Source organism: Myripristis murdjan, chromosome 7, assembly GCF_902150065.1.
Source record: "Myripristis murdjan chromosome 7, fMyrMur1.1, whole genome shotgun sequence".
In the NCBI taxonomy this organism is placed as follows: Eukaryota; Metazoa; Chordata; class Actinopteri; order Holocentriformes; family Holocentridae; genus Myripristis; species Myripristis murdjan.
Window position 1 is genome coordinate 19,697,365 of NC_043986.1, and position 22,635 is coordinate 19,719,999.

Consider the following 22,635-nt stretch of genomic DNA (forward strand, 5'->3'; position numbering starts at 1 on the left):
CCATTACAAAAACAGAGTGAACACAGACAAGTGCTTGATTGTCTCACTAAATGTCTCAGTGTGTCTCTAAGGAGCGATCCAGAGGTCCTTCAGCTGCTGCTCCTTTCAGGGTTGTGCTGCGTAAAGTAGGTGGGGGGGTGGGGTGGGGGCAGAGAGTAGAGAGGGGTGCAAGGAGGTTTCATCTGGACTAGACTTGAGTGAACTGGCTTCATACTTTGGGCAGCAGTGTGGACACCCGTAAATTGCGTTTTCTGTTTGTTTGTTTTTTCCTTCCCTGCAACCCTGCCTTGAGGTCTCTCCATTGTTTGACTTGTTGGGTGCAACAGAGACAAGGAGGGTGTGTGTGTGCTTGTGTGTGTGTGTGTGTGTGTGTGTGTGCATATGTATGTATGTAGGTATTTATGTGTATGTATGCATGTGCGAGTTTCTACTGCCACTTCATTTGCTTGGAGCCATGAGGTAAATCCGGGAGGCTTTCATCAGTTCCGGTTGTGGGCAGGGTGTCCGGGGCAGACCAGCGCCTTTTGCGAGGACGTGGCTGCTCCTGAACGGGAGGGTCCACCGTCGGGGCAGGGGGAGGTGCCAGAACTGTAGGTGGTGGGTGGTGAGGAAGAGGCGGAGGAGGGGGTGGAGGTGGCATCTCCTCTCTGTGGGAGCTGCGGGACTCTCCTCCAGCCCTGGAGGGGAAGTGCATGCGATGGGCCCTGGAGCCAGTACGTGCGTGTGTCCGGTGGGTTTGGGTGGGTGTGGGGGTGAGAGCCAGGCAGACATCGCCCTCCGCGAGCTGGCGACAGGGCAAGCCATACAGCTGTGTGGTTCTCTGGGGACAGCAAGAAGACCAGCCTCGGTCCCGCACGAAGAACGGATACTCCACCAAGACCTTCAGTAACTCCTGCACAAAATTACAAGTGTTATAAGGTCACCCTTGTCATTAACTGCATTATCTCAACACTTTGACTGTTGCACCTGTGTGTAATCAACCAGATCTGAGTCCTTTGAGTGCAGTAGAGTGCTTTCATCATTTGCATTAATAATGCTTGTCATTATTCCTACTCTCACAAACACCTGAAAGGAACTCTTTGAAGGACAGCTTAAAGCATGACGGCATTCAATTTGTTTTGTAGTATTCATTAAATGGTTTGTAATTGCACCCTCATAAAGAATATTATTAATTTTGGCAATTACAGTAAAAGCAGAATAGATAAGCCAAAGTGCATAGCTATATAAAAAGTTTACCTGAGTGTTGCGGTCTGTGAGGTGGACCTGCAGGTGGCTGAAGCCTTGTGTGTTGCTGGGGGCGATGAGCAGCACCGTGCAGGTGCTGAGGTGGAACTCTGGGGAGGTGTCCGCACTCCTCAGGAAGTCCTCGGTCCGCAGCTCCTCCACCCGCTTGAGCCGCCCGCTGGCCAACTCAATCAGAGAACCCTTGGTGAAGTGAGGTAGGAGCGCAGGGGGAGATGGTTGAAGGGCAGGGGGTGAGGTGTGAGGATGGGAATACTGTCCAGGAGAGAACTCTCTCCCTCGGTCTCTTTCTCTGTCCTGTCGCCTCTCTCGTTCACTGTCTTTGTCATGTTTGTCTTTGTCTGTCTCTTTGTCCCTGTCTTTACTTCGTTCTCTGTCTCTTTCTAGGATTTTTTCTCTGTCTCTCTCTCTGTCTCTCTCTTGGTCTCTTTCCGGCTCTCTCTCCCGGTCTCGCTGTGTCCTGTCATGGCTGTTAGGCAGGCTCAGTGGTGAGTGTGGTGAGTTTCTCAGACTGTGCTGCCTGGGGCCTGGCTCCCTGTAAAGAGGTGTTCCTGAGGGGCTGTAGAGTGGGTACGTCTGGGCCTGAGGGGTGTGGTGGTACACAGATGGTAGGGAGTAATAGATCTGGGCCTCGGCTGGTGGAGCCCCCAGAGGGTCCAACAATCCTCCTCTACCTGCCCTGGGGTCTGGTCCGAGACGATGGGGACTGCTGGAGAGTAAATTTGAGCTGGTCTTAACTATCCCATGAGTGTCCCTGTCCTGCAGTGAGGAATGTGTCTCCTGGCCCTCCTGAGCTTGGGAGTCTGAAAAAAATGCCCCTCCAGACTGGACACGACCTGTCAGGTCCTCCTGCTGCCTCCGCCCACCGTTGGTGTGGGAGCTGTGGGGACTGATGTCCAACCTGGTTCTGCTGCTGTCGTTCCCATACTCTCCTGCGAGGGGAAGCCTGGAGGTTGAGGCAGTCCTGCTGCCTGGCCCATCCAAGCCGTTGGGTCTTTTCACCAGGTACCTATGTCTGGCTTCGATTAGGCTGGGGTCAGTGTGGTAGAGAGGGGGATGGCTAAACAAGTGTGACGGGGAGAACAGAGAGGAGCTGTAGTCCCGTCGGCCGCTGTTTAAATAGGACCACATCTCTCTTGAATCAGCTGGGAAGGGAGTCTTAAAGGAGGAGGAGGAGGAGGATGGGGAGGCTGGCAAGGTGAGGGGTCCATCTCCCCGGAGCCACCGGGAGTGATGGGGGAGTGTTGAGGAGAGAGGATCTTCTCTCCAGGAGGGAGATCCTGAGCCCCTCCTCTCCCCTACCTGTCCGGGGAAAAGTGGAAGAGAGACAGATGGAGAGTAGGGCAGGTGCCATGGTAGAGGCAGGGGGAGCCCAGGGGCTGGGACAGGGAGGGGTGGAGGAGAGGGTAGGAGATGGGGGTTTGAGTTAATCAGAGCCCTGTCGCTGTCAATGGCTTCCCTGCCTCCCTCCCCTCTCCCTGTGCTGGGCCGACTCCGGAAGGGCACAGGAGGTTTAAACTCGTCCAAAGGGGCGTGCTGCTCTGCCGATCCTTGCCGAGACTCCCTCTTCTTAGGAGGGAGGCACTCTTTGCCGCGGTCGGGGCTGGGATTCATGGGTGGGCTCCAGCGGCAGTGGGGGCCCCCTGTGTGTGGGTGTAGGCTAGGTCACATGGGCCTCACGGGAGAACGAGGGGCGCAGAGTGAGGGGAGAGCCTCTACACAGCATCACTGTCAGATCAGTGCTGACTTTTTAGCACTGAAGCACCACTCACCTACAGAGAGGGGGACAGAAAAAAGGGAGAAAAGGAAGGAGAGACAGCAGGGTGTGGAGAGACAAAAACAAGAGAGATTAAATGAAGTGTGAATGTGGAAAATGGACAGTCTGTCAGGTCGTGTTGGGTCAGTTGTACTCAAACGTAGCTGTCAGTCCGGTCAGCCGCACGCAAACAAACACTCAGCAGCAGCAGACAAATGGAGACAAATCAGCTCATGCCTCCCCCATGCAAACTGCTTCAGTCCAGGAAAGGTTAGAAACTCTTGGGTTTCTAATAGTTGTACCTAATTAGTCATTATCTGTGTGCGTTGTGGTGGGACTGAAACTACCCAGCTTACTAGTCTCATTCAAACATGTTACTCCCACAAGTGCGCTAAAAATATAAGGAGCAGCCACTGAAGTTCAGAGGCAGTGCAGTATAGATGTAAAAACACACACACAGCACACGCAGCGGGAGACTTTTCATCTCTGACTCTCAGGGGATGATTGGAATATGTAGATATGTTTTTGTACCACTTTCATGAACCACCCCCACGACACCCCCGGGTGTTCTTTGTGTCCTATATAAGCTTACTACTAGCACTCTTCCTCTCCTCTCTCCTTCTCTTTCTCTCTCAGACACACATACGGACAGCAACAGACACACAAATACTCCCTCAGGCTTCTGTAACTCCCTCTTACTCCCCCAGTGATAGGCAAAGCTGGTCACCGCCCACCCAAAAGCTGACAGAAATACTGTTGATATTGCCACCAGTTGTTGTGCGTACAGTATGAGTATGTGTCTTTGCATCTTAATTATTTGTCACAGCAGGGGTGTGGGGCGCGTGTGTCTGTGTCTGTGTGTGTGAGTGTGTGCATGCATGCATGTAAAAAGCCGTGTTTGCCTATTTGCATGAAACTGGATGGATTCTTTTTGTTGTTTCTGATAATGTGTGAATGTGTTTATCTGTTTAGGGTCTTTGTGCGCGCGTGTGTTTGTGTGAGTCCTGGAATGTGTCAGAGCTTTGCAGCCTTGTTTCATTCAGCGCGAAGTGCGGGGGAGCTCTACTAATTCTTCTCCAAATGGTCTAAATGAGCTCCTTTGAAGTGATGGCTGCCGCGCCGCCAGCCCAGCTGTTCCCTCCACCTCCACCACCACCGTCGCCGCCGCCACCGCCGCCGCCGCCGCCGCCGCCACAGCACCATGCTGCCACTCAGCCCCGCACTCACCCGCAAGTCTGTCTGAACAGCCTGAATGCTAACAGCTCTCCACTGTCTCGCTAACCGCCACACTGTCGCCATGGCAACTGTGTCCACACACATCCAGTCGATTGGAGAGGTTAGATGGGGATACTCCACAGAGAGGCGGGTAAACTGTTGCTAATGAAGTCGCTCCGTCCAAAAAAAGAATAAGTGCTGGGACTGGAGCAAGCTGTTCTAGCATCTGATTGGAAAACTGAAAAAAAGGGGGGAGGGAGGTATTGCTGTACCTCAAATCTGGGTGCGTGAGAAAGATTCATTGTCTCAGACTGACAGGAGGGGTGTTTCAAAGTGTGGGAATTGTGTTTCATGGGATGATAAATGATGAAAGTGTAACTGATTAAAAAAAAAAAAAAAAAAAAAAAAAAAAACACTGAAACCAGCTGGTTAAATCACAATATGTTCCTCTTGTCATGTGAGAACCTTGTGACTCTAGTTTTGGTGATATTCATATTTTCGGCTCTTTTGCAGGATAACATGGTCCTCTGTTGGCTGACAGATCTCTATGACCTCTTGAGGTCATTAACCCATTTATAACCCAGTGGATAAACTCAACAATGCATTGTCAGCAGGCTAAAATGAAGGCCGTTTTCTCAGTTCCTGAAAAGTTCACATTCTGAAGATACGGGATTTTCACCTAACACACATGCAAGTTAAGTGTTCAATAGGAGAAAATATTACTGAACACATCTGTGATGAGATTGTGAAGTGTCAAACTTAAACTGAAGTGTAAAACTTGATTTAGCCACATCATAATGAAGTCATGCTGAAGGTTTATGCTAGTATATCATTCTATTTACACATCCACGGCCTTTGATGCCACTTATATGGCCACAGCCCTTATGGAATAATATGCGTTTCATTTAACTGATCATGATAATCTTATCAGTGTAACAGACAAAGCACTTAATACAGCAATTATATGGAATTATTGACAGAACGGAAACATAAAACGGAAAGTCACATTCTTTCCATTGCAATAAGCAAGTGGGTTTAATTGTATTGTTTTTCCAACAGCCAAAAACAACAGACACACAATACCTGAGAACAAAATGCATTAAATTCTATGCGATTTTTAATTTATTTGGAATACAATATATTTAAAAGTTGCAAGTCACTTACTTTTTTCTGATTATTTTATGCATGCGAATTTGCCTGTGTGATTATGATGCACTGGAACTTGTCAAGAACTTAAATTTGGCAGATAAAACAGAACCGGTTTCGGTTTTCATCCCCAAACGCCTCTTACACCCTTCTCATTTTGAAAGCCCTTGTTGTGAAAAAGGTGGGCCAAATAGACCCAATATAAACTTGCCAAGAAACGTACAACAAAACAAAGAGCACAATTGTGCATGTGGAGGAGTTCTCAGAGAAATGTCTTCTAACAGAATCCTCCTACACAGAGCAGACATGCATACAGAGCTGGAGTTTAGCTGGAGCTGGTGTGGTCGTAACATTTAAATATATCAAAAAGATAGATAGATATAGTCTTTATTGTCCCGCAGGAAATTTGTTTTCACAACCTATACATACACAGAAACACACAGATAACCAAACATACAGATACACACACAGGTAGATAAACACATAACCTTCATTCCCCACCTGTGTTCCAGCACATATGTATGGCACACACAGATAAGTCTTGCTCTATATTAGGTCAGCGAGGCAGTTTGTTTAGTGCTGCTATTGCAGAAGAGACAAAACTTCTGCCAGGGCGAGCATTTTTCCATTTCATAGTCCTGTATCTACGGCCTGATGGCAGTGGAGTGAAACATGGATTGAGGGGGTGATCTGTGTCATTCACTATTGTGGGTGCAAGGCGTGCAGACGGCTTGCAAGCAAAATTGATAATGCTGCATGTTCCCCTCCTCAGCAAAATAATATTCAAGACTACCGATCTGCTCATTAAGTATACCTACTATTTATACCAAAAAAAAAAAAAAAGGGATCACATTTCACATTTAGTTAATAGCATAAAATAACTGAGTAAAATTGCATTATTTAATACAGATGTTAAAGGCTTGCATTCTTCTATTAGCTTTCAAGTAACAAATCTGACAGATCTAATAGTGCAACTCTGCCTCTCATCCCGCCTTTTCTTCAGACACATCTCTCATGAGAACTTAGCTGCCAAACATATCTCTATACTCTCGACTGCAAACAGCAAAACTATTATATAGATTCATTTTGATGCATATATTACTATCAGTCCCAAAGAGCAAGTCTATTAATAATGCACTAGCAATAGTTGCAATAAAAAAAAGGGGTATGAATAAGTAAATCAGCCCTTGTCAGGTCTCTCATTCCAGAGGAGCGGTAGAGATGTGGGAGCAGGAGGTTGGTAGTGCTGTGATGTGATGTCCAGTGAGACTGACCTTAGCACGGGCTGAGCAGTTGTCCTAGTGTTGGCAGCCATTCATATTCCAGTCCTCCCAGCGGGTCAACCCACTCCCCAGCTCCTTACAGTGCTGAACTGTTCTCCCCCGGCTCCACCGCCACTTTCAACACCCGCAGATAGCAGCAGCTTCCAGCTACACACTGCCTCTGATCTCTGTACGTACGAAATCACACCAGCGAGCCCACCAAACTGAGGGAAAGCACTGAGAGCCTGCTATCCGTCTCCGTGTCTGTTGTGTGTGTATGTGTGAGTGTGAGTGTGTGTGCGTGCGCGCTTGAGTGTGTTTGTGTATGTAAAGGGCTGAGGAAATGAGTAATATCTAGCAGTGAGAAACATGTCTGCTATGCAGAGCCACACAGGCAGACCAGTTGCTGCTGCCGCCCACTCGCTTTACTCACTGTGAGGGATACAAACATGCATGCACGCACACACACACACACACACACACACACACACACACACACACACACACAGGCTCTCAAGCACACACAAAGTCACAGATGTAACACACACACATTATATGTTGGAGAGATTTTATGTTGCTTTAATGCTGTATACTGCTACACAACCCTTCAGCTCAAACATTAAATTTAACATTTGCGCACACTTCCATTCTCATCGTATTTTGAAAAGACGTGAAGTCAGATAAAAGAGAGGGAAGGACAGAGGGGAGGCAGAGACAGTTGATGAGAGACAGGGAGGGACGTGGTAGGAGGCTCATCCTACACACACTCTCAGACTTAGGCTTCTGCTGCTGCCTCTGACTCAAAACTAAACCTCACATCCATCACACGCGCTCACACACATGCACACACGCTGTAGAGTGCTTGTTCTTTCTTGTTTATCTCCATGTTTTCATCTGACTTTGTGTCTTCGTTCTCATCAAAGCACTTTGTGACAAATCCTGCTTGTTAAGAGAGCTTTTATGAATAAACTTGACTTGACTTCACATGCACACACACACACACACACACACATGCACACACAGAGAAACTCGTTCTCTAGCAGGAGCATTGCAGGAGAGCTCTGAATGATTTGCTTCAGTGATTCAGTCAGTGCAAACCAACGGTGTTGGTACGGTTGAACATTATTAGGACTGAATTAGAAACCTGTCAGCACAGGAACAATTTACAAAATACTAAACAGGCCAAGGTTGAAAATATAATGCTATGCAAATGAACGCCCCCTCCTCTTCCTCAAAGAAACAGGGCCAAACCGAGCTTCAAACACGCTTATGATAATTATCACCCCAAAAGTGCAGCGCAGGAGCAAGCACGTATTTGGGAGCATGCTCTGGGTGGAATTTACTGGAGATTTACAATAGCCACAGGGAAATCTCATCATTAGTGGTGTTTAATTGTAAAAGCAATATTTATGCTTTTTCATATTGCAAGACCAGTGCATCCAGACTGGCAAGCACAGAGAAAACTGCAGAGTCAGTACCACCAACAGCCATTCAGAGGTTAACGTTCTATAGGTTTGCAATCTCAATGGAATGAAGAGCTAATCGTACAGGGGAGTGAATGCAGCTTTATCAGACTGAAGTCCACATTGAAACACTATCACAATGGGGGGACAATTGTTGAGAAAGTTGCCTCTGGCATTTAGGAGAACATTGTGCTATGAATGGTTTTCACTGATGGTATTCACTGAGGTTGTGTGGGCTGGCGTAAGCACTTTCTGCTCTGGCATTTGTTGTATTTGCGTAGGTTGGTTAAAAGTATCACAATTAATGGAGAGTAGAACTAAATATTTTAGGACGCAGGTGGTATGAGACTCAACAATACTACAAGGTTTCTGGATGGTAGTGTTACATGATAATATCACGGGGGTATTTAACCGATATTATCTTTTGCGGCGACATGTGAACCTGAACACGGTTTTAAATAAGCAATTTGCAATTTGTGTCAACTGGCTGTGAAAATGTGGTATTTTGGCAAAGGCATGTAACAAAAACAAGCAAATGGCTTCTTAAGCTATAAATAAATTACCAGACAATTACTAAGATGGAATCAAAATAAGCAAAATCCATCTGTTGATAATTTCATTAATTTATATTAAGTAGCTTAGACAGGCCGAGTATAGCTGGTTTCTTCCTGATGTATGTTGTATATTTTATTACCAAGAGGAAATGGCTTATTTCACTGTAATTAGTTTTTGGAAGCCTTAAACAAAAAGCTTGTGATATCTAAGAGAACTAATTGTATAGCTGGCAGCATACAAAACATAGGGTCAACTCTATTAACATGCTTGGATGCATTTATTATAAAAGGCAGCCCATTACTGATGAGGTGTCAGAGTTAATTTGGCAGTTTAAATGAAATTGTCCAACCCATGATGATTCAGATCACCTTCCTATATAATGTTTTTTACTCAAACCACTAAACCTCAAGGCTGGCAAATTAATGGAAAAAAAAAAAAGACAGAAACATACTATGAAGAGTAGATTCAAATTTTAAAACAGTATAATCATAGTGAAGTGATGTGACATGAAGCGAATTAAGTGAAGTGAGGCAAAACATTAAAATCCAATCTTCTCTGCCATGTAATCACTACTAGTTCAAAAACATTATGTGGAAAAAAGAAAAGAAAAGAAACTCTTCCTCTCCAAATTATATATAATTCAGCATACACCCTGACACAAATCAGCGTTTGGTTTAAATTTAGTCACACTGGTGCAGTAATAGTGAAAGGAGAGTAAGAGAGTAAGTACTCGGCTCATTAAAGGAAATGTTTACTACAATATAGAGATATAGAAATGACTGCTGAGCTCTACTGATGCATGCACAATTTTGATATTCAGTAGCAAGTTGAACACACAAATACACACACACAAGCACATAAACATGAACAAACACACGGTGGAGTCACACTGTGCTGTCACTCACGGCACCACTGAGACATTCGGCGTACACACTCTCTCTCTCTCTCTCTCTCTCTCTCTCTCTCTCTCTCTCTCTGTCTCGCTTCCTCAGGCTTTGTGCTGCTTAAGCTGTCCGTCACTCTGACACACACACGCGCGCGCACACACACAAACAGGGTCATGTGGAGAAAAGAAAGGTCAGATGAGTCAAACTACACCCAACAGATCAGAGCAGTGGAAGAGTGAAATAACAGGGGAGATCTTACATGTACTTGCTCTCTGTAGCACGTTCCCCTAAACACGAGCCACATTCTCCCTCTCTCGGCTTCATGTCCTTTTTAATGAGAATGCTGTTTTGCGTTTGGCTTTTTCTTCCTCATGCGTAGCCGGTATCGGGTGTCTGATCACGTTTCAGGCTGAGTGGAGGATCTATGATGGACGTCTGATGCAGCAGAAATTTGTTGCTGAATGTAACAGATCTGACCATAGAGGAGAGTAGGGGAGGGATGGGGGGGGGGGGGGGGGGGGGGGGGGGGGGAGGTGGAGGCTGCGGGGGGTGGATAGAGGACACGCCGAGGAATGTTTGATAGGAAAAGGATTGATTTAGTTGGAGAAACTGCTGCATGCATGCGAACACGTGTGTGTGAGAGTGAAGATGCTCCCTGTGTTAGTTTTCATCGAACTCTGTGCACTACAACAGAGCACAAGAGACGATGAGCAAACTTAGGCAGAAGTCTTTCAAGGAGAGCTGGAGGGTGGGAGGGAGGGGAGGGAGGGAGGAGAGGAGAGGAGTACTACTTGCCCTGTGTGGTGGCTTACTCTACAGGGAGCCGGGCTAAGCTGATAAAAGGACAGGGTGATACGAGCGATAGCTTATTGGGCAAAAGGCCAGGTCAGCCTTCAAGGCCCTGACCCATTCTTAAACAGGATGAGCCAGCAGCCCTGCCCGCAGCAGGCTCAACCACAATGAGGCTGGGCTTATGGCTCAGGAGTTACTATTAACACCCACATACACATACACACCCAGAGTGCACATGCGTGTAACATGCATGTTTGGCCATCTGAAACATGAACAGATTTGTTTGATTTCTTCCAAAAAAAAAAAAAAAAAAGAGGCAAAAAGGCAATGAGCAACTTAAGAAGAAATTACCCCAAAATGAGCAAGAAATTAGTTACAAAAAGTTACAAGAACATGACCTGAAAATTAGCCAAGAAAATATTTTTTTTTCCTGTAAAATAATTTTGAATTTATGATTATAATTATAAATACAGTTTTCTGGACCCCCCCCCCCCCCCTTTTTTTTTTTGGGATAATTTTCCGATGATGTTCTCTTGTCTCTCTCTCTCTCTCTCTCTCTCTCTTTTTTTTTTAAGCTTGTTTATTTTTTTCTTTAAATCAATGGGTCATTTCTCTCATTTTTGAACAAAATCTAGCCAGTTTGCTCAGGTTTCAAAAGGTTAGATCCCTGTCAAAGGCAAGACATCTGATCCTGTTTTCAAAGGGTTAATGTCACAGAAAGTTTTGTGCAAGTATGGATACTCATGACAGATGTACACACCTTTGGTTTGTCCTGTGGCACAAATTAATGACAACATCTCTTCTGCCTGTGAGATTAAGAGCAGGATCGTATGTGTGTATTGAAAACGCAGCAAAATAGCCAGAGCATACCACTTTCTGGAAACCAGAGTGGTACATGTGGTATATTTGACAATGCAAGAGCAAGAAAATAGAGCTGTGTGAATGGTACAGCCTGGAAGGTGATGGCTGTAATGTATTGCTGGGTTAATCCCTGTGAATCCTAACTGGTAAGGCCTAAGGTTGGCTTAGTATAGTTCTGTGAGGAAATCCCCCTGTGTAGTGGTACAGGCCATTAGCCCCTAGGGTATAAATAGGGCAGCTATGGCTCCTTAAGCTGGCTTTTACGCAATATCAGTTAAAAATATGACTTGACTAATTACATCCAGGTCAGCCACTCAGCAGAAGCAAAAATTCCTCTGTCTCCTTCCCGCCTGACCACAGCTGACGACAAGTTCTGCAGCACTTTTTCTCTCTCTGTACACACACACACACACACGCACGCACATACACACACACACACACACACACACACACACACACACACACACACACACGCACACACACACAGGTCAGCGGGAAACCAAGGAAACAATTGAGGTATTCTGCAAACGTTGCGGCTGACATTTTGAGAGGGCGGTGTTGTGCTGTTGTCATTCATTGACATTTAACTATTTTGTGATGAGAGTTTCATTTTTGCTCTTCTCGCCTGTCCCAGTCTGATAACGGGCTGCCTATGTGACATCTGCCCCAACTTCATGTTAAACCACAAGTGTTTTCTTTGGTTTCGGTTTGTGAGCATCACATGCAAAGACAAAAAAACATGAAACAAACATTAAATTTGACACTACAGTTGAGGTGACATTGTCACCTATTTTTTGTGCATTTGTAGTGATGACACATATTGTTGTGAAACTGGATGAATAACCATGCTTGTATAATTGCATTATTGCAGTTCACTGGAACGTAATATTGTTCGATCTAAAGTAATTATCATCTTTTTTCCTGTTTGCCTTGCTATGCTTGGCTTCACTGGCACCTCCAGTCTAGTGACGCTAACAGCTCGCTGTCCCTCTCACTAGTTTGTGATCACTGCTTATCAGACCAGATTAGCACAACTCAGAGCCCTTGATGTGAGTAGTACTCACACGCTATGAGATCAGTAGCTTGCTGGGGGGTGTGGGGGGTGGAGGAAGGAATAGAGAAGAGGGGAGAAAGACAGAGAGAGAGAGAGAGAGAGAGAAAGAGAGAAATAACAAAGGGGGGGGTTAGAGAGACAGAAAAAAAGAGAGAGCAAGAGAGTATGTCTGAAACAGAGACAAAAAGAGCCTGAGAGAGAGACAGACATAGGCCTTTGTTGCAAAGATTTGTTGCTTTTGGCTCTATCCCCTGGCGACTGACAGTCAAACTAGGTTTTTGTCGTTTCTCCGGTTTAGCAGCAAAATGTCAGCAAGCTGTAAGCAAACAGAGAGATGGCATCTCCATGGAGAGAGCACAGCCAGGTCACCCATTGGTAGCTGCAGTGCCATTCATCTACACAGAAACTGTCTAGACTGTCTTCAGAGATACTGTCTCGAGAACCTTTATCACTGTTGGTCTTCAAGGCAACACTGCTACACGCTGCCATTATTGCCATTGCTCTTTAACCCCTCCTACACTTGAGATCTCATCTGCTGCCCAGCCACACACGATCACAGCCATTCACTCTATTCGCTGCTTATGCTGTTTGTTGTAGCCTAAATGAGGGTGCTGTGAATGATATTGAAATAGGAAAGAGTGGGCATATTGAGTTATTTTCATAAGAGGAAACAGGGAGAGCCCCTATTTCACTTGAGTGACAACCTAAACTGCTCAGCCGTTAGATAACAGGATCTGACACAGCCTCCTGCCAATAATTACAAAAAGGAAAGAAAGAAAGTTAACCTCTTCAACTCTGCCAGTTTCATCAGTAGGTGTGTCATTGCAAATGCATGTTTTGTTCAAACCCAAAGAAATACTTAAGAAATACTTAGCCTTTCAAAGATACCAAATATGTCCTGCTAATTACAAGGTAATGTGTATTAAATAATGCAGAAGACATTGAGATATTTTCTATTTGATGTAATAGTGCAACCATAAAACAAAACCATTTTGGGTTCGAATATTTCACATAATGTAAGTGTGATGTAGCGTCAATGAAATACTGCAATCAGCAGATACAGCAAATATGTAAGACAATGTCATACAATATAGAAAAAAAATGTTTTTGGTTTTTACATTGAAGGGGCAAATTAAAGGAAAATCAGAGCTCAAGGGGTTACATTAATTTGGTAACACTTAAGAGTACAACAATTAACGTTAGTTAACATTAGTTAATGCCGTAATGGTTAATTAATTGTTAGTTAATGATTATTATGGCATTCACTAATGTTAATAATATCTACAATAACCCTTAAATAACATATAAATTCATACCTTAGCATGAACAGCATTAGTACATGATTCTTAGACACATTAGTTAACGGTTAGTTCACTGTTACTTAATGTTTATGACCTGTTACTTAATGTTTATTACGGCATTAACTAATGTTAATTGTTGTACTCTTACTGTAAAGTGTTACCATTAATTCAGAGAAAGATAACTTATTGAGTGCTTTTATTTTTGGTCATCATAACAAAAAAATGTTCGGTGAACAGGAAAGCAAGATACAGACTTTGAGGACACTACTGATGCTATAAGGCCACAGGATGTCTCAAATGTTACACTTTCTGTACAGTGATACCAAAACCAATACTGTGCAGTGTATTGTGCTTGTGCACGGTGGGTCTGTCTGTGGGTCTGTGAGCGCATCTACTTGCATGGGCTCCAGCAGGCAGGCAGGCCTGGCTGAGAAGGTGTGGGTGTGAGTGGTGGGTGGCAGAGTTGAGAGGTCGTTGACCCCTGTTGTAGATGTGGTGTGGAGGAGGAGAACATACTGCTGGATCATACACCGGGGTTAGCGAGTCAAGGCCGAAGAAAAAGAATCCATATGAAAACAAAGAGTGGAGGAATAACTAGGAGAACTGACAGATTGCTACTGTTTGCACACACAGTTACATGTGTGCATATGCAGACGCATACATGCACATGCACACGTAAGCACATTTACAGAGGAATGCATACCATGTAATACCACATCCTGCACCTGACTCTCGAGGGAGACCTTACCGACAGGTGTGTCTGCCACCCTGAAGTAGTCTGGCATGATATCGGCTGTCGTCAAACACATGCCTCAGTTCGGGATTACTCATCATAGTCCTGGCTCCTCTGCTGTGCTCCCAAGCTTGTTCCCACACCCTTCTACCCTTCCACCAGTGCTGAGAGCACCGAACTGGGAGCACTGGCCAGATCTCCTTTACTCAACTCAATAATACCATTAAGTCAAACCTGAATCCTGATCAGCATGGAAGTCCACCTAAAATAAAATAAAGATAGTTTCAAGCTTAACCTTAACGCAATCTATCCCCTAGATTCTGTTTGATTTAGCAACGTTTCAATTCTGTTGTGCCATTCCCCATCTTCTCAGTGGCTCAATACAGTAGGAAGGGCATTTGTTTTGTCAACTGTTAAAAACGTGCACATGGAAAAACTCGACACCAACAGCTCTTTCCAAAAACAAAGACACAAATACATAGCATAATCCGCTGCCCTCAGAGATGAAGAGTTTTGTAGGGAAATATTTCTTGCTGATGAACACTGGCAAACTGTATCAATCCATCCCCAAGAAGATTGAATTCAGGGTGTGTAGATACAACTACCAAGTCAGCTCCACTGTACTGAGGTGCAAGGGAGACAGGGATGCTAGTACAAAGGATGCATTATTATTATTATTATTATTATTGTTGTTGTTGTTGTTGTTGTTGTTGTTGTTGTTGTTGTTGTTGTTGTTGCGGTTGTTGTTGTTGTTGTTATGGGCATAAAACTTCTTATTAAAAAATATACTAAAATGCATTTAACTTAAATATGTTCCGAAGCAATTCATTTGAACCGTAGGTTAAATAGCTCCTCATGTACAAACAGGTGTAGGAATGCAAATTGCCATGGCAAGTCCTCCTGTTTTTGAAAAACAAGCGATGCATTATCAGCTACTAGTAAGTTGATTTCTCTCATAGCAGTGACCACTACAATGGAAATTTCTGATTTGACCGCAATATCGGCACACTAGCTACTGCCAGGCTAATGGACTATTGTGGAGGCTGTAGTTGTAAATTAACTACAGAAATATTATATATAAAAAATATTACAGGTGACGTGTACACATCTACCACATATTGGTACGCGGATTGGTAACGTCAGTCCGATGTCCTATCCATGATTTAAATCTGGATTGGCATCGATTGGTATCAGTGCATCCCTAATTGCGGCAGACTGGAAATCTTGCTAGAAAAAAAACAAAACAAAACAAAACTGGTTGTATAGACTGCACTCAGCTGAAGAGGGAAATATATATATTCCTTTGATTCCTTAATTCAAGGACGTACCTGGATGGATAGATTGTATTATAGCAGGGGTGTTGAACCACGTGCCATATATATATATATATATATATATATATATATTTTTTTTTTTTATCTATATACATTTTGGGTGAACAGTTCCTTTAATATTTCCCCACTGGACTGTTGTTCTCTCCTACATGATGTGATCCAGCTTTGAATATTTCAGTTCACATTCAGAATATTCAGGACTGTAAATCCTTTCCATAAATCTTTTAGTATGAATGTAAAGTACAAAACATAGAGTTGTTACAATGTCATGTGTTGCTTCAGTTTATGAGATATGAGTCAGTCGCCTTTCTTGGTTCACATGTTTGCCCTGTGTTGGTCTGGGTTTCCTCCTGCACTCCAACGACATGCAAGTCTATAGCTGCCCATATACAAGTAGGTATGATTATGTAGGTATGAATCTGAGTGTGAGTGACTGTCTGTCACATGTCTTGTGCGATGAGTTGGTGACCTAACCACGGCATTCCCCTACCTTCTGCTCTAGCCACAAAGATGAATAAGCAAGTAAAGAAAATTAATGAATGAGAAAGGCTATGTTGGATTGTTGGATAAAGAAGAGAGCATATACACAGAGAAATCCATCACATACACACCACCAGCGTAGATATCAGCAAACTCGTATAAATGCACAGATTCATTTTGTTGAGCAAAGTATGGTGTGTGTGTGTGTGTGCATGAATGTACGCCTTACACTCTTAAGTTTGGCCTATCTTTCTTTCACTTTTAGTCCCTCCACTCCCCCACCCACTCTCTGTCTTCCTCTCTCTTTCCCTCTCACTCGTCTACCTAGGTGTTAGAGAGGACACACTTAACGTGGGTGAGAGTGCTAGAGTGTATGACTGTCAACACAAGGGGCGCGGTGTGTGTGCGCGCCTGTCTGTCTGTCTGTCTGTGGTGCTGTAGGTGGAGAGGCAAGGCAGGGCGTGAAGGAGCACTGTGGTAATGACAGGCCAATGCATTATATAACATGCACATTGCATAAGGCAGAAGATTATTTTAGGTCCAGATATTGAGGATGTATAAGTAATTTTTTTAGTGGGCGTACAGCACCATGTGTGCCTCTAAGTGCGCTGATCTGTGTGTTTGTATGAAAATGCTCTCAATTGTGATCATTTTTGTGGTTTTCTCTCAAGGAGTGTGTGGGTGTAAGTAAAGTAAGTGTATTATCTGTTTGTAAGGATGGGGCATAGATGTTTTCAGATTGCTTTCATAGCTATCTGCATATCAAAACAAGTATGTGGGTACGTTGGTGCATTTTTGTACAGTGTGCATGAGGGTGAGTGTATTGTAAGCTCCCACTCATTATCACTTTTAGACTTCAGAGAGTTCCAGATGAGAGGGCTTGGACAACAGTTGCTTACTGTACATGCACACAGATATCCTCACGGCTGGGTGGAAACGTTGTAACTCCAATTTTGAGGATTTTCACAATTGAAGCGTACGGTTATATAGAGTGTAGTCTTCAACTGGTTGAGAAAGTTCTACAGTTCTTGGGCCGAAATACCCTCGGCAACCTCATTGTATGAACTGAAAAAAAAAAAATGCATGGCTGCCCAAGCTAAAAGTAAGGCTGCTTTCTTAGTTCCTGCAAAAGTTGATAGTGAGATGTGAGGTTTGCAGCCAACAACAGCGACAAAGCACAAGCACATCACTCACTCACTCACTCACTCACACACTCACTGACTCACTCACTCACTCACTCACACACTCACTGACTCACTCACTCACTCAAAAGTACAGTCCTACAGGATGTGTTGTATGGACTCAGAAAATGAGGCAGAGCAGATCAAGAGTCTCCCAGTGCCACTGCCTCCTCTGTGTGCTTCGCTCCATGCATGAGTGTGCCCCTGTAAAAATAGACCTCTTAAAGGGCCAGCAGCCACTCAACCTTCTCCCACTAGAGGCCTGCTCTGCTCCACAGAGTGACACTACACTGAGAGACAGGGGACGGGTGAACACACTGTTTTTCACCCACATTCTGGTCTTTGTCATCTTTACATCATTCATGAGGGAGGATCTCTGCTCACTGTCTTTGTGGTTGCCGAGCAGGAGTCAAGTTGGAAATAAAGCTCCGGGCTTTGGCTTAGAGAACAAGTGTTAAGCATGGGAGGCCTGGGTTCGAAGCCAGCTGACTACAGTGAGAACCTTGCCCTGGCACACACACACACACACACACACAAACACATGCTCTCAGAGACACACCATCGCGGAGTCACAATCCCTGCAGCATGTGACTTCTGCCTCATCATGTTAATGACAAGGGCAAATCCAACACCAAAAACTCCTAACTGGAACTGGTTATGCTGATTAGGCATTTTTTTTATTATTATTTATTTATTTACTCAAGCATTTCCAGGCAAACTCTTACTGAAGCAATCATTTGGATAATCAGCCATGGTATAGTGGTATAAGTCTCATTTGAAACAGATAGCTGGGAACTGTTTGAAGCTGTGAAATGTGGGAAGATCCCCATATGCAGCATATGGAATATCACTGCAGCAGAGGGATGGCGCCGTAGCATAAATGGCATATACAGAAATCGTAATCATGTACACAGGCGCATTTTCTCATCCAGAATGGAGAGGGGTTGAGTGGAGACAATTATAAGACCACAAACACAATCACATCTTCCGAACAGAGCAGCAAGGGTCCCAAATGAATCTAACACTTTTATCCAAGTAGAGTTAAAGCAAGTTGTTTCCACTGTCAGCTCTTCCATTCCTTATGTATGTTGTGCTTTGGCAGAAACAGAAATCACAGCGTAAGTCTGTTCTGACGCACCTGCCATATCCTCCCACTGAGTGCGTGGCTGCTGGTCATTTCCCCGATTTGCCCCAACATCTATACCCTATATTTTCGCTCTCTCTCTCTCCCTCTCTCTCCTCTCACTCTCTCCCTCTCCTCCCCAACTCCCGTCACCAATCTAATTTCCGTCCCTCCTAGTGTACTCCTCCAGGGCCCCTGGCTATCTGTGGACCAGGGCTATTTCAGCCCACTGCTCTAATTCTGAAAGTCCTGATCTGCCGTCAGGCTGAGTGGTGAACCTACACCTCTCGCTCTTCCTCATACTCTCCTCCTCTGTCTCACTCACACTCTCTCCCTCTTTTTCACACTCTTTCTGTTCCTGTGTTTTTCTGTTGCACGCACATCCATGCTCATGCATATGCACATGTTCTCACACACATACACACACACACACACACACACAAACGCCCACACATACAGGTACTCACCCTGACTTACATGCATGGACTGTATATGCATACGCCCACAAACACAGACGCGCACACACTCTCACATACAGATTTCAAACATATTTCCTCACTATAATTAACCCAGCTCACTTTCATGTGTACCGCTGTTAACAGGAGGATATGTATGTACAGTGGCTGTTAAAAGCATTCAGCGCATTCAGAAGAGGCACATACCATGTACACATTGTTTATCCCTTCATCCAAAGTTGGCCTGAATACACGCACACGCACCTCTGCACCCACTCTCCTACACACACACACACACACACACACACACACACACACACACGCATGCACACACACATGCACGCACACATGCACGCACACACACACACACACACACACACACACACACACACACTGGAAGAAGCAGTGTGGTCACATACCTCTCTAGGTGCCTTTGCGTAGCGAGTAGCACAGAGTTTACTCATTGGATCAGGCGGCAGCAGGCACGTAGGAATATCCAGTTTAGACACTGCGAGCCTCTTCCTCCTCTCACTCACTCTCTCTCTCTTCCTCTCTCTCTCTCTCTCTCTCTCTCTCTCCGTCTCTTGCTGTTGCTCAGCTTTCCCTCCCTTCACTCTATTCCTGCCTCTCCTCCTTCTCACACTCTGTATGCCTGTTTGCTCTCTCTCTCTCTCTCTCGATATCTCTCTCACCTCTGAAGCTCTCTCTCTCTCTCTCTCTCCCTCTTAGTGCACTCTCTCTCCCCGTTTGCTTGATCTCTCCAACTCCCCCTCCCTTTTTCTTTCCTTCCCTCTTACCGACACACACTTTCTATTTCACCCTCGCAACTCTCATCTATGCTCATCTCTCTTAGTAACTCTCTCTGAAACATGGTAACCCTTTATAACTTATTCTTCCCCCTGCCTAATATGCTGACTCTCTCTCTCTCTCTCGCTCTCTCTCTCGTTCTCTCTCTCTCTCTCTCTCTCTCTCTCTCTCTCTCTCTCTCTCTCTCAGAGAGTGTATAATTAGACAGAGCTCAGTGGTAATACAGTCAGGCTCATTGTGGGAGCCTTAGCATTGCTGCTGGACGGCTCATGTTTGGCTGATAGCCCAGCAGCTTCGCTCATTAACCTCCCTCGAGCTGCAGAATGGACCGGCCCATGGCTCACGCCATTGGCCGCAACACCTCAGCCACTTAGCCAATCATAGCCCAGAGGAATGATGGGAAAGGTGTGCTGCCAGACATATAAACAAAGTTAGGTTAAGGAGATAAACATAATCACACAGGATTAAACTGATACTGTGTTAAAGGCGGAGTGTAATGCAGGTTTCATCAGGAGTCAATCAGTTTTAATCGACCAGCGTATGACAGGAAACAATGATTTGAGTCATAACGAGTCACTTCTCTCTTAGCTCGATCACTTGTTCATGATCTGTTTCCACAGGCATCATGTGCCTTTCTTTCATGCATGAAACCACTAAAGACCACTCACACATCTCTTTGTGAAACCACTCCAAGGCATGGGAGTGCCCAGTGCAATGGAGCAAGAAGTCATATGCTCCCTTTACTGTACGGCCTGCCCCAGTTCCCATTGCATACGACCTTGTATAAACCCTCCTGGGAGACTCCCTACACCTGAGAGAAAAAAAAAAAAATTACAAAGGAGACACAAAGTTAGAATTAACACAAGCATACTCAAGGGGGAATCAAAAATGTAATAAAAAAATATTATAGTTTTATTATATTATAAAATAATTGAAGGCACTTAATGATGTAACAATAATGTAAATATGATATTTAAACAAAAAAAAGTGTAATCTACAATGATAAATCTACATGGATTTGACCACAGTCAAAAATGTCTTGTGCTTGAGGTACGAGTGAACCAAAATAAATAAATAAATAAAAAAGTACAGTTAAAGCTTGTATTTTGCCATCTGCCAAACTGTTATGATTATAATTTCAAATTTGTAACTTAAAGTAACTATGAATATTTTACACTTTGTTACTGATTTAATTTGCATACAATAGTTAAAAGTGACGTCTGCATGATCTGTATTTATACTCTGTTAAATGTCCATGGTTTATTGTTTTTTGTGTTCATACATTTAATAATATTTCATTAATACATTTGTTAAAATGTATCAAAGGTCATTTGACCCAAACAAAAACATACAATAATCTGAGCTACTATTTTTTTTTTTTTAATTTGGATATCAAAAGTGAATCATTTTACTTTCAATCCCCTTTCAAAGAAAATATAGATTTATATATTTTTCTTTTTTCTTTCTTTTTTTCAGTTCAATAGTATGCATACTGTATGCTTTACAAGGACTCCACTCTTTTACCCAGACAAGACCTTTTTCAATAAGCCTAAAAAATGGAAGACAGAATTTCTTTCAAAATGTGTCATTCATTTTGAGCGGAGAAGGATTATCTTTTGAAAGTTTCCGTGCAAGGGGAACCCAGGTTGTCTAAGGATAAGGAGAGAGATTTTGATCAGCCAGAGTGAGTGGGAGGGTGTGACTACAGCACTTGTTGAGAGATCACATGGTGTGTGTGTGTTGTGTGCATGCATGCATGTGTGTGTGTGTGTGTGTGTGTGTGTGTGTGTGTGTGTGAGTGTGTGTGCATTTGCTCTTATGATCATTAGACATTACCCAGGCTAAGAATGTCAGTATCATTTCCTCTCTCCTTCTTTCTCTCCCGCTCTCACTTCTGCATTCTCACTACAACATCCTATCAACAATGATGAAAACAGACTTGTAGTACTAGGAAAAAAATATGCATTTCTCCTTTTTCTGAAGTGACAATCTGTCACTTGTATTTTTTGATTTAAATTTAGAGTAGAGCAGTGTTTGAAATCAGTCTGTGGGCTTTGAATGTGGGCTCAAAATGTTTTGTTTGTGTGATGATAGCGTTACTCAGTGAGAAGAAGAACAAAAGGAAAACATGAGTTATGGCTACAGCAGCGATGATAGGTAACTTTAACATTGTTCTGTCATTGGGAGATATATCAGCTGTGACACACAGGCACACACACACTCTTTCACACTTATGCACTCATATAGTTGGCATTCAAAATCAGTGCAGGACAGAAGGACAAATGCAGTTGGCGGAGGATGGTGAGGCCTGTGGCAGTCACGCACACCTTGACACGGCAATTCTGATATACAGCAAGAGTGTCAGGGGCTCTCTGGGTGTAACATGATCCGCTAGACCTAAAATCAGGTGTCTGGGTGAAACTCTGCACCCTGTCCTATACCAGGCTGCAATACTAAGGAGGCCCGCTGAACTCTCAGACTGACAAAACACCCATTGAGAAAAAAAGGAAGCTGGGCTCAAGATGAAGTCGTGAGTATTTGGAAATAATTCATGCCAAAGCCGGAGAATCTTTGCCTCTCGTGTGTGTGGACAAATGGAATCACATGCAAACACAGTAAAAGAGCCAATCACGTGGCAGCGAGACACAAGCCCATGATTCCTGCCTACACACTCAGCAGTGACAAGGCCAATGTGAGACAATTTCGCAAGCACTTGCTTGTATATGTATGTGTGTGTGTGTGTGTGTGTGTGTGTGTGTATGAGTGTGTTTATGGTGTCTGTGTTTGTGTCTGTATATGCATGTGTGTTTAAGTTTGGATGAGCATGTTGTGTGTGTCAGCGTGTGTGTGCGTGTGTGTGAAAGTGACTCACCCCGTGTCAGTTACTCCTCTACTAAAGTGTCCTTTCCTTTTTTACTTCACACCTCTCCAGTTTGCTATTTTTGGCGCACGTTAGCAGAACTAGTAGCATCCACAGGATAACACACA

At 44.1% G+C, this 22,635-nt stretch overlaps 1 protein-coding gene across 1 annotated transcript; it reads right to left on the reverse strand.

Annotated features, from left to right (window-relative positions):
* Positions 1–266: 266 nt before the first annotated feature.
* Positions 267–19,903, reverse strand: LOC115362683 (serine/threonine-protein kinase fray2). Its single transcript, XM_030056718.1, has 3 exons — positions 19,260–19,903; positions 1,237–3,014; positions 267–892 (listed from the first exon to the last, which is right to left on the reverse strand). Exons 2-3 carry the CDS (start codon positions 2,854–2,856, stop codon positions 428–430), a joined length of 2,085 nt encoding a protein of 694 aa, XP_029912578.1. The 5' UTR covers positions 2,857–3,014; positions 19,260–19,903; the 3' UTR covers positions 267–427.
* Between the last annotated feature and the right edge of the window lie 2,732 nt (positions 19,904–22,635).

Coding starts and splice junctions, on each gene's coding strand:
- LOC115362683 (XM_030056718.1), bottom strand. CDS start 2,856: ATGAATCCCAGCCCCGACCGCGGCAAAGAGTGCCTCCCTCCTAAGAAG. Junction 893..1,236: donor TCACAGACCGCAACACTCAG/GTAAACTTTTTA, acceptor AATTTTGTGCAG/GAGTTACTGAAGGTCTTGGT.